Source organism: Nicotiana sylvestris, chromosome 1 (genome assembly GCF_000393655.2).
Source record: "Nicotiana sylvestris chromosome 1, ASM39365v2, whole genome shotgun sequence".
NCBI lineage: Eukaryota > Viridiplantae > Streptophyta > Magnoliopsida > Solanales > Solanaceae > Nicotiana > Nicotiana sylvestris.
Genome location: NC_091057.1, coordinates 144,846,817 through 144,859,848, shown reverse-complemented (window position 1 = coordinate 144,859,848; position 13,032 = coordinate 144,846,817). Strand labels below are relative to the sequence as shown.

Genomic DNA, 13,032 nt, shown 5'->3' with positions numbered 1-13,032 from the left:
CCCTATGCGAAAAGTTTCTACCTGGGTTAAGTTGCGCAAAAACAACCTGAGCGAAGAGTACTTATACCTGGAACTATGAGCTGGATCCCCCTAGGCAAAAAGATTCTACCTGGGTTAAGCTACGTAAAAATAGTAGGTGTGAAAAATAGTGATGTATGCCAAAAGTAAAAGAAAAATGGAGATTTTAAGGAGCTTATGTTTGGTGACATTCGTTCTTTTAGAATCACCATTCTGCATGTTTTATTCCTGATTCAAACAAAGAAAAATTTGTGAGTTTTCAAAGTGGTAGTTGGTTTGAGGCCTTGATGCCCTGAGTAGTTTGATTCACGGCCACTGTTGTCGAAGAACCGATTTTGTCAGCATGGTACCGAGATGTCCATGGTACCGCTACCCTTGTCTCAAGGCAAGGCTATTTTTTCTTTAAAATCAAGCTTAGTTGTCTTGCACCCAGTATCAGTTTGTGTCCGTAGTGCTTATCAACTTTTCTTATGAAGCAGGTTTTGCTTAGGCGACCTTTTCAGTTTCTTTGAGACACTTTGTTCGCCTTATCAAATGAGATCACAGATGGATTCGTGCCTTCGTCAATGCCATATATGCCCCAAATTGTGCTTGTCATTACAGGGAAACTGTATCCAGTTTTGCAGCCCTTTCTTTGCTTCGATTTTGATGCAGGATTAGACCGAAAAGGACTCAAAGAAAAATTATGGGTAAAAATAGAATAATAATTGGAAGCAAAAAAGAACTGTGCTTAAACAAAAGGTGTCCCTTTCGGGGAAAGGAATATGAAGACTTATCTGGAGGTATATGCCGAGTTCAATGAATGATGACATGCATTTTGGACTGGACGCCTGATCTGTCTAAGCTGTCTAATTCTCAAAATCTGCCGCAAATGCTCATCTTGAATTTGTCTTGGTTGTGCTCATGCCGGAGAATCGAAGACCCTTATTCGGCTAGTAGCGGCCTTTGCAGGTTTTCGCTAACTAACCTCTCTCATTTTTCTACTAACCGTCGCATTATGGTGCCTATCTGGGTTTTCACCAATAAGACTCTCTCATCTCTTTGTTCACTGTTGCCTTATAGTGCCCGTACGGGTTTTCACTGATAAGACTATCTCAATTTTTTTGACTAAGATACTGCATGAGGGAGGTTACCCAACGCCCTTGGCATGTGAACTTCAAACATTCTCAAACACATCGATCAGAAGCTCTTGAAAGGTAAAAAGGCGAAATGAACCTTGAAACGAATTACAACTTTTGGAAATCGTTTGTTTACAGAAAAATCGTGAAATAAAACAAACTTCTGCCCCAGTTTTGGAGTACTAGAAATATGGGTTTTTTGTTCTGATGGGACCGAACCCAGGGTAAGGCTGCCTACGTATCCTTTCGAAATCAGGTCTCACGTAGTTCAATGAAAAGAGTTGTTGTTGTTATTTTTTTTTGGCTTTTTTGCTTCTTTTTTTTGTTTTTTTCCCAAGTACACATGTAGAAAAATACGGATCAAAAGGCTTAACAAAAGGGTGACACCTATTTGGAGTAGCGAGCAAATGATAGCCTTTGTCACTTTAATCTGAGAAAATCAATGCGTGAAAATTCTACAGTGGGTATATATCAGACATAATATCTTTTGACTGCATCTGCGTTAATAGTCATGTCTGGTACCCGTCCTTCTTCATCTACCAAGTGTAAGGCCCCTTTTGGTAATACTTTCTTGATGATGTAGGGTCCTTTCCAGTTCGTGGCGAACTTTCCTTTAGCCTCCACCTGGTGCGGAAGGATGCGTTTCAACACCAGCTGTCCTACCTCAAACTGCCTTGGGCGCACTTTCTTATTGTAAGCGCCTGCCATTATTTGTTGATATAATTGGCCAAAACACACTGCTGCTAGCCATTTTTTCATCGATCAACATTAGTTGTTCTAATCGGGTCTTGACCCACTCAGTGTCTTCAATCTTTGATTCCATAATAATTCGTAGAGAGGGAATTTCGACTTCAGCGGGTATTATAGCTTCAGTTCCATATACAAGCAAATACGGAGTTGCACCAATAGATGTGAAAATAGTCATGCGGTAAAAAAGAGCAAAAGGAAGCTTTTCATGCCATTGCCTGGAACCTTGGATCATTTTCCGAAGAATCTTCTTGATGTTCTTGTTTGCCGCTTCAACGACTCCATTGGCTTTTGGCCGGTAAGGGGTAGCATGGCGATGCATGAATTTAAATTGTTCGCATACCTCCTTCATCAAATGACTATTTAGATTGGTTGCATTGTCAGTGATAATGGTCTTTGGGATACCAAAGCGACAGATGATGTTGGAATGAACGAAATCTACCACTGGTTTCTTGGTGACTGCTTTGAAAGTGACGGCCTCCACCCACTTGGTGAAGTAATCAATTGCAACCAAAATGAATCTATGCCCATTTGAAGCCTTTGGCTCGATCGGCCCAATGACATCCATTCCCCAAGCAACGAACGACCAAGGAGAGGACATGGGATGCAACTCCGAAGGAGGCGAGTGAATCAGGTCACCATGAATCTGGCATTGGTGACACTTGCGAACAAATCTGAAGCAATCTCGTTCCATAGTAAGCCAATAATACCCTGCCCGCGGAATATTCTTTGCCAAAACATATCCATTCATGTGAGGTCCGCATACCCCTGAATGCACTTCACTCATGATCCGCTCTGCTTCTGTAGCACCTATGCATCTCAACAAGTTTAAATTTGGGGTCCTCTTGTACAGAATTTCCCCATTCAGGAAGAAACCATTGGCGAGCCGCCTTATAGTTCTTTTTTGATCTCCATTGGCATGCTTTTGATATTCTCTTGTTTTCAGGAATCGTTTGATGTCATGATACCATGGTTCACCATCTGGTTCCGTCTCGATTGTATTGCAGTAACCGTGTTGATTCCGAACTTAGATTTCTAGTGGGTCAACATGAGTGTTGCCTGGATAAGGGAGCATCGAGGCTAAAATGGCCAAGGCATCGGCTAGCTCGTTGTGAAACCTGGGAATGTACCTGAACTCGATGGATCTGAATCTTTTGCTCAAGTCTTGCACATATTGTCTGTACGGAATAAGCTTGATGTCTCGAGTCTCCCATTCACCTTGAGCTTGCCGGATAATCAAGTCAGAATCTCCCATAACCAATAGTTCATGCACATCCAGATCGATGGCCATTTTCAAACCCATGATACAAGCTTCGTATTCTGCCATATTATTGGTACATAAGAACCGAAATCGGGCTGTTATAGGGTAATTATGTCCAATAGGTGGAGATGAGGATTGCCCCGATCCCAACTCCTTTGATGTTGATAGCCCCATCAAAATACATTTTCCATACAGGGTGATCGTCTGAAACTACTTCCTCTATTGAGTTGACCTCTTCGTCTGGGAAGTATGTGCTAAGTAGACTATACTCATCATCAACTGGATTCTCTGCCAAAGCCTATGCTTTCATCGCGGTGTGAGTGACATAGACGATGTCGAACTCTGTGAGCAGGATTTGCCATTTTGCGAGCCTGCCAGTGGGCATTGGCTTCTGGAAGATGAACTTCAAAGGATCCATTCTGGATATGAGGTAAGTAGTGTAGGCCAAAAGATAATGTCTCAGCTTCTGAGTGACCCAAGTCAAGGCACAACATGTCCTTTCTAAAAGGGTGTACTTAACCTCATAATTGGTGAACTTCTTGCTCAAATAGTAGATTGCCTATTCCTTTTTGACTGTTGCATCATGTTTCCCCAGAACACATACAAAGGAATTATCCATCACTGATAGATATAAAAACAAAGGCCTACCAGGTTCAGGTGGGACCAGTACAGGGGGTTTTGACAGATAATCTTTGATCCTATCAAAGGCTTTTTGGCAATCGTCCGTCCACTTGATAGCGCCATCCTTTTTAGCAACTTAAAGATGGGCTCGCATGTGGTTGTGAGCTGAGAAATGAACCTACTGATGTAGTTCAACCTCCTGAGTAAACTCATGACTTCCTTTTTGTTCTTCGGAGGTGGCAAATCTCGAATGGATTGTATCTTAGATGGATCCAGTTCAATGCCTCTTCGGCTGACTATAAAACCGAGGAGTTTCCCAGATGGAACCCCAAATGCACACTTAGCTGGATTAAGCTTAAGGTCATACCTTCAAAGCCGTTCGAAGAACTTTTTCAAATTGCACACGTCATCAACCTGTGTCTTTGATTTTGTGATGACATCATCGACATATACTTCAATCTCTTTGTGCAACATGTCGTGAAAAATGGTGGTCATGGCCCTCATGTAAGTTGCCCCTGCATTCTTTAAACCGAATGGCATGACCCTGTAGCAATAAGTACCCATGGAGTGGTAAAAGTGGTTTTTTCTGTATCATCTTCATCTATTAGAATTTGGTGGTACCCAGCATAGCAATCCACAAACGATTGTATCTCATGCTTTGCGCAATTATCTACAAGAATATGGATATTTGGTAAAGGAAAATTATCCTTTGGACTTGCTTTGTTCAGGTCCCTATAGTCAACACAGACTCTTGTCTTTCCATCCTTCTTCGGCACAGGCACAACATTCGCTACCCAGGTGGTGTATCGGACAGCTCTGACCACATTGGCGCTCAATTGCTTCATTATTTCCTCTTTGATTTTGTCACTTACATCTGTTTTAAATTTTCGTTGCTTTTGTTGGACTGGTGGAAAATCAGGATACGTAGGAAGCTTATGAACCACTAGATCGACACTTAAACCCGGCATATCATCGTAAGACCAAGCGAACACATCTCTGTATTCAAATAAAAGTTAAATCAAGGCATCTCTGGTTTTTTGTTTGGTGTGAATGCTTATATTAATTTCTCTAATTTCTCCAAGACTTCCGATATTAATTGGCTCAGTTTCATTGAGGTTGGGCTTAGGCTTGTTTTCAAATTGTTCCAGCTCTCTTTTTATTTCCTCAACAACCTCATCTTCATCATATTCCACCTCTTGATGCATTATTTCGATATTAGACAGCTTTTTAAGATCTGGGCTTGAATTCCTCATGCATGTCATGTTATTAAAGCCGGCATTAACAAAACTGAAATGGAAATAAAATGACAGGAATTAGGAAAAGGGAAAGATACAAAACTTAATACGAAACTGAACTGCGTTTCATTGAATTCGAAAGGATAGAAGGGTTAACATTAAAATAAAACAATCACACTGAGCTGTTTGGATTACAACCCTGAAAGTAACCCAAAATACAAAAAAGAAGCTGCGAAAGCAAACTACCAAGACTCCTTCCTTGTGGGAGAGGAGTTGCTTCCCAGTTGGTGAACATGGTGTTTGGGTCAATTAATTGCATATTGTCACGACTAGTGCCTTCACCAGCCTGGATCATATTCACTTCAAAAAACATCTGGCTGAGGCCATGGCAAATTTCATCAATGTTTGCATGCGCCGAGGAATTTTGACCCTTTCGGAGTCGTGGCTTGACAAAAGTGTAGAAAATAGGAGGGGATAGGCTATTGTAAGACCCATCCATGCTTTTTGTGGTGTTTGGATTTGTTTTCGTCTGCTTGTGTTGGCCTGAAGCCTAAACCAAAAGTACCTCGGTTACCGAACGGAGAAATAGGCTCTGAAATTCCTTGCAATGATGCCCCCAAGCCTTTCCCTCGCTTATAACCTTGTCTCATCATAACCGCAGCCACCATTATAGATGTGGTGGAAAGTCGAGGATGTAAAATGGGCTTTCCTTCCTCAACATGGTCAACAGAAACCACTTCGAAAGCTTGATAGACAATGGACTCACACCCTTCCTTGGCCTCAATGCACGGGATTAACGGGTGTTTATAAATGGATGACTCGTCTTCTTTGTGAACAATAATCTCTTGCCTATTGTGTTCGAACTTGACCATCTGATGCAATGTGGATGGCACAACTCGAGCCATATGGATCCATGGCCTTCCAGAAGAAAGTTATAAGAATTGTCCATGTCCACTACTTGGAAGACAATTTCAAAGTCAACCGGCCCAATCGTCATAGTGAGGTTGATCTCCCCAATGGTATCTCTCGCTGAACCATCAAAAGCCCGGATGCGAACATTGCTAGATCGGATTCTGTCTGTGTTGAACTTCATGCCTTGCAAAGTAGAGAGAGGGCATACATCTACACTCGAGCCTCCATCGACCATGACTCGCTTTACATAATTCCCCTCACATTTGATGACCAGGTGCAAAGCCCTATTGTGCCCGGCTCCTTCCTCGGGAAGTTCATCATCAGTAAAGGAGATTCTGTTTACCTCGAAAAATCTATTGGCCATATTCTCCAACTCATTCACTGTGGTCTTCTCTGAGACATGTGCCTCGTTTAAGGTCTTGATTAGTATACGAGCATGCTCTTTTGAGTGTAGGAGCAGAGATAGTAGAGAGATTTGGGCAGGAGTCTTTCTTAGTTGTTCAATGATTGAGTAGTCATGAACTTTCATCTTTTTCAAAAACTCTTCTGCCTCTTCTTCCGTGACAGATTTCTTTATTGGCAATTGTCCCTCGCTGATTTGCTTGGCCTTCCTCAACTTCTCTGGAGAGTAACACCTCCCTGATCGAGTCAAACCTCCAGTTTCCCCCACTTCTTCTATGATTTCCTTGCCTTTGTCCGTCATTACAGTTTTGTTGTAGTTCCAAGGAATGGTTTTTGTATTTGTCACAGGGGGTTGCATGGCAGGTCTAATTATGATTGGCTCTGTTATACCGTTTGTACTGCCCTGTTTCTGCCTTGTGATGGGGTGGCCTCCAAGGACATACAACCTTGGGCTTGGAACATTAGAGCAAACTTCCAATCTTATGACCTTGGGAACAATTAAAGTTACATTTTCTAAATGCGGGGCGCCTTTCACAAACAATGGCACATCTTGGATCGGACTTACATCCCGTTTGGTTCCCTCTTGAATTGTTACCACGGTCATCTCTGCCCGATTAAATGGCCTGCATTCCAGATCTCGTCCAATCATTCCTACAAAATGAACATCGTTGTGTGCTGGCAATGGGTTGTTTGTAACATTGGGAGGTTCTTCGCTATTTGTTACCACAATCAACTTTTCAGTGATGAGTCTTTCTATAGCTCTTTTTAGAGTCCAACAGTCATCTGTGTTATGCCCCGGGGCACCTGAATGATATTCACATCTAGCATTTGCTTGAAATCTATGTGAATCGGGATGCATATGGTGGGGAGCGATGGGTCCAATCACGCCCATTTGTTTCAGCTTCCGGAAAAGACTAGAGTATGGTTCAGCCAATGGGGTGAATTTTTCCACCGGCCTCTACTCTCGACCGTAATCCTGCCTGGGATGAGCATTGTAGGGTGCCCGAAAATTTTGTTGCTGAGGTCGGGGGGCCCTTGGAGCTGGTTCCTGTTGATTGGGAGGCCGAGCATATGATTGAGCATTGAACAGTGTATATTGCGGTGGGCCCACAGAGTATTGAGGAATCGGCGGGGGATAATAATGTTGAGGGTAGCTAGATTGCCCCTACTGAACTTGCACATAATGGTGTGATGCCCCTCTTTGATACTCCCTAGATCCTGAAGCCATCATGGACCCTTCATCTCTCTTCTTTCTATTTGCCAAACCTCCCGACCCAGTTTGGATAGCTTGGGTGGTAGCTTTGAGAGCAGCTTGACTTACAATTCTGCCGGTCTTGAGGCCATTTTGACCATCTCCCCTATTTTGATTGCTTCTGCAAAAGGTCTACCCATCGCGGACATCATGTTCTGAAAGTAATCAGCTCTTGAGATCTAGAAAAATAGTGATCAACTCGTGGTTATCCATGGGTGGCTTAACTCTAGCCGCTTGCTCCCTCCACTTGATGGCATACTCCTAGAACTTTCGGTCGGTTTTTTCTTCATATTGGACAAAGAATAACGATCCAGTGCAATATCAATGTTGTATTGGAATTGCTTGACAAAGGCCTGGGCCATGTCATCCCAGACATGCCAGTGAGAGATGTCCTAGTCAATGAACCACTTAGAGGCTACCCCTATAAGACTTTCTCCAAAATATGCCATCAACAATTCTTCTCTTCCGCCTGCACCCCTCAGCTGGTTGCAGTACCTTTTCAAGTGGCGATAGGGTCGCCGTGTCCATCATACTTCTCGAATTTTGGAGTCTTGAAACCTGGTGGCAAATGGATGTGAGGGAACATACACAAATCATTGAATGAGACACTTTTGTGACTACCTATTCCCTGTATGTTCTTTATGTTTTGTTCAAGACTTTTCACTTTCCTGGCCATCTCATCCGGCTCACTTGTCTTTGCAGGCTTTTCATTTTCCACTGGTGACTCGTACGAAGGGGTCTGATTATAGGGAGCTGAGGCCCTGAAAGCCATATTTGGGGAGTAGTATTGGCCATCATAAGCCTGAGGTAGTGGCTCGTTGTTGGGTCTCGTCACAGGTAGTGGCGGTGGTACTGTATATGCCGGTGCGCTAGACACAACTAGAGGGGTGTTCCTAAACGATGCGACTGGAGGTCGCATATTAAAAGTATCGGGGGCAGCATGGAGGCTGTAGTTTGGCACATACCCTGGTGGTAGAATGGGATCGCTCGTTGCATGGAGCGGTGTCTGAGTAGCCTAGGGTATGGTGGAAGTTCCCTCTGAAGGACCCTAGGGTGGAGGTCGACCGAAAACCCAAGCTTGATATACATCTGACAGTTGTTGTCTCAATTTTCTTATTTCTTCCGACTCTTGCTCAACTGACTGACCCTGCGGATTGTCACTGACCAACTCGATTTCATCGTTGTTATCCATTACTACTGGTCCCTTAGATCTGGTGAAGTAATGATGTGTTGCCAGATTCACCACAAACTAACCACCTTAAACTTACTCTCTATAAGAGACAACAAACGTGTTAGGGTTAGACATTTTATAGATATGAATTACACATAACATGCCATGCTCCTAACATCATCACCGTTTCTAAAATGCATTTTGGAAGGCTTCATGTTTCATTCCGGCTTATCAAGTTGCTTCTTATTGGCGCCTTCCCCCCTTTTTTATCAAGTTACACTCCCCCATTTTGATCTCAGCTTAGATTCATTGAAAAATATTTTGATTGAACCTTTTGTGGGTTGCCTACATATCATGTCACCGCATGAATCAGATCATTACGTAGTTCAGGGATGCAAGACATTTGATTGAATTAATTTTTTTTTCAAAAACAAACACACACAACATTTTGAAAAATAAAATTTTTATGGGTTTTCAATATATATTTTTGTTTTTGGTACAAGACGTTGAAACAAAATACGCAAAAAAAACTACAACAGATTCGACTAGATTGAAACAAGACTCACAAAACCAAAGCCACAAATAGACCCCTCATAGACTCAAAAATAAAAATACACCTACTAAAACATCTTTTAAAAAAATAAAAAATAAAATAAAAATGAATGCAACAAAGACTCCAAATTTGCAGACTATCCACTTGACATCATCTTGGTTGGGGCGCTCCCTGTCCTAATTGGTTGGACATATCTTTTTACAGGGCCTCCATATCCGTAGCAATGTGGCGAGCGAGGTTGATTGCGGATTCGATAAACATTTTCTTATTCATTTTCTCACAATCTGTGCACCCCAGAGTAGTGTACTCGGCTATCTCAAGTATCCTTCTCTTGGCATTTTCTTGGAACGCAAACATGCCATCTATTTTCCGCCCACGGGCATCGTCCAAATTCAGTGCATCTGCCTCACGGTCTAGCGCTGAGTTCCTTTGTTTCATGTCTTTGGTCAAATCATTTTGCAGCCGACCTATTATCTCATGATAGTGACATTTCTCCGTCTCGAATTCGGCTAGTTGGTGATTCTTGATTGACTCGAACTTCTTACTTTGGAGATCAAACTCCATTTGTTGTTGGTGCATTGCTTCCTCGACGATGCTCAAGTCTTCTTGCAACTTACGTATTTTAGCATTTTTGTTCGCCCCAACTCTTCTGACTAAACCATTTGTGTTTGCCAGTTCTTCCTGTAAGCGGGCTACCTCATTTTTAGCTAGCTTTAGATCTTTATCCATGACCCTCAAAGCAGATTGATAATCGTTCTCAATATTTAAACGAATCTGAGAAATTCCTGTTTGCTGTTGGGCTTGTTGTTTGGCTATGGTCATCTGAGCATGCTCCAATTCCTCTTTCAGTTTTTCTATAGTTCTTTGATCATTTCTCTTCCTGTTCAAACCCTCATGCCTATCTCTAAACGGCGAAGGATCATGAAACCAAGTAATATATTCAGGGATCACCCCTCCATGATCTCAGTCTTCTACCATCTCATTCAACTCCGAGACTTTACTCGCATACCAAATTTTCATAATTTCCTCTTCGTCATGAGGTTGATCTTTACCAAAATCATAACAGAACTTGCTCATATTTCGTGTTAGTGGCACCTCCTATCGTCGTGCAAACTGGCGCATTACCCGAAGTGGAGCATAGTGTTGAACACCATCCAATCCTATGAGTACCAAATAAGAATGGTATGAAGACTCACAAATGACCTCTTTAGAGGAAAACCAATCGTAGTTCCATGTGATCTGTTTGGAAGACAACGTAAGAAGCAGTTCTTTCCAAGCGTCAATCCTTTCTGGTAAGTCACATTCGTCAATTCTTTTCTGGTGATCATAAGTGTGATTAGGCCAGAGCTCACTAAAATTGGTGATCGTAGGATGATGATAAAAATGCTCCAAAAACCATATCTGTAACAAAATATTGCAGCCATCAAAGTTTCGTGCACCCAATTTACATCTAGTTAAAGCACGAAAAATGGAAGAAAGAATCATAGGGACCAAGGTATAATCATCCCATTTTGAGGTCAGAGCCTCAACTACACCTGCCAAGCGGATGTCAATACGTCCTTCCCTTTCCGGAAAACTACACGCCCCAAAAAAGCAACCATAAATGCAAACCTTCTGTGTATCTTCCATGTTTCCTTGTCTTCCTTTGATTTCAGTTTTCCCACATTTCTTTCGAAATTGCATTCTAAGTCGTACAAGGGAAACAAAAATCCTAACTTAACCCACTTGCCTCCTAAACCTTCATATTGTCCGTAATTTATGTTCAAGAGTTTCAGAAACTTACCCTCATTCACATTTTTTGGTACTATGGGCCTCTGGCGGCGAAGATTACGGCCCCACCCCTGGAAATGAGCAATCTCCTCCAAGGTTGGAGTCATTTCACAGCAAGTAAAATGGAACACATTGTTTTCAGGATCCTAATGTGGAATCAAAACTTCGAGACATCCCTCCTGGGTTGGATCGTCATCATGTGAACCATTCTTTATCTGGTTTCGTTCATATTCCTTAAAATCTCTCCACCAATCCCACAACAATTGTGGTATCTGATCAACAATAAGAAAATATGGTATCCCTTCTGACCTGGGCCTCTTTTCAGACTTACCTCTTTCCCCACTCATGGTGCACCTGTTTATCCGGACATGGGGTTAGGTTTTAATCAAATATACTATTAACACAAAAATTCCGATTTCTCGGGTTTGACTCTAAAAACAAAAATAAAAATGAAAATTGAAACCAAACTATGGGACTAAAAAAAAATTAAATTAGTAATATAGCCATTAAATAAAAAAAATAAAAATAATAGGCCCAAATGATTTTTTTTTGAAAGAAATTATTATATATTTTTTTGATTGATTTTGTTTTAAAAAAAAATTAAGGAAAAGGAGAATATATTTGGACTTTTCTTCTTTTTTTTTTTTGGAAAATTGGAAAATTAGGGGCCGGAACCGACGAGGTTTGCCTACGTATCTCACATCCGGTGAGAATCAGACCCGCGTAGTTCGGTCAACTAACTATTTTATTCTTTTTGGTTTTTTTTTTTAGAAAAATTAATCTTTACGCCAGACCACTGCAAGATTTCAGTAAAAAGGGGTTATTTGTACCAAACTAGGAGAATGTTTTTTTTATGCTAAGCTAATTTTCTAAAGCCAGTCAACAATGCAAACAAGCCTTCCAAATGAGGTAGCAAGTAGCATATAAGTGGACATGCTGGTCTCAAAGAGGATATCTGTCTTATATGGACCCGACCCCTGTGCCGAGCTTCGCTAAGTCGAATGATGCAAAACAAAAACGATCCTACTAAGGATAATCATGCATGTGGCTTGTTCTTCTAGGTTTTTTAAAATTCTAAAGGAGATGGTATCTAGACCTGGCTTACCCGGGTGGACAACCCGAGCCGAGTAGCGTCAAATATCACCAGTAGTAGAACAACGCTGGCTAGCTAACGGCTCTTCCGCCTAAACATGTGTGATTAAATCCTTCACCAGAAGCTGGTAGGCTAACTGGCTTTATCTCAAGACAGAAATTTTGTGATGCTGGTAGGCAAACACACCATAACTACCTATCAGAAGACTTAGATGGGTGCGAGGGAGGATACAATTTATATCACAGTTCAAATAAATATTAAAGCGGTAAATAAGCGACAAATAACATATTATGCTCCCAAACACAATAATATTCAAGACATGATAAAAGCCAAACAAAAATCAATACACAAAGCTCGAATTCTTATTATAGGTCCCCAACAGAGTCGCCAAAGCTGTCACACCCCTTTTTTTATCCCTCCAAAAGATAATGTGTGTTATGGATTGTGGGTTAAAGAGCTTTTCCAATTAAAGTGACAAATTTGAAATAGGGATTATTTTATTTACAGAGTCGCCACTTGGAATTGATTTTTGCCGGTGTTCCAAGTCACCTTTTATTTGAATTCCTATCAAAGGAAGGTTTGACTCTATTATTATTGGTCTGCGAAAACAAAGTCCGGGTAAGGAATTCTGTTGACCGGGAAGAAGGTGTAAGGCATTCCCCGAGTCCCGTGGTTCTAGCACGGTCGCTTTATTGACTAATGTAAGGCTTAAATCAACTTTTAGTTATTCTTGTATTTTATTGACTGGCTTATTTATTACCGCTTAATTAATTATTATATTTTATTAATTATGTTTACCAAGATGCGGAATGCACACAATGATGCTTCTTCGGAATTAAATGTTAAACCAAGATACGGAATGCACACATGGTTAAAATA

General features: G+C 41.5%; 1 protein-coding gene across 1 annotated transcript; it reads right to left on the bottom strand.

The window, feature by feature from the left end:
- Nucleotides 1–5,793: 5,793 nt before the first annotated feature.
- Nucleotides 5,794–7,206, bottom strand: LOC104248292 (uncharacterized). Its single transcript, XM_070154532.1, has one exon. It carries the CDS (start codon nt 7,204–7,206, stop codon nt 5,794–5,796), a length of 1,413 nt encoding a protein of 470 aa, XP_070010633.1.
- Nucleotides 7,207–13,032: the final 5,826 nt, after the last annotated feature.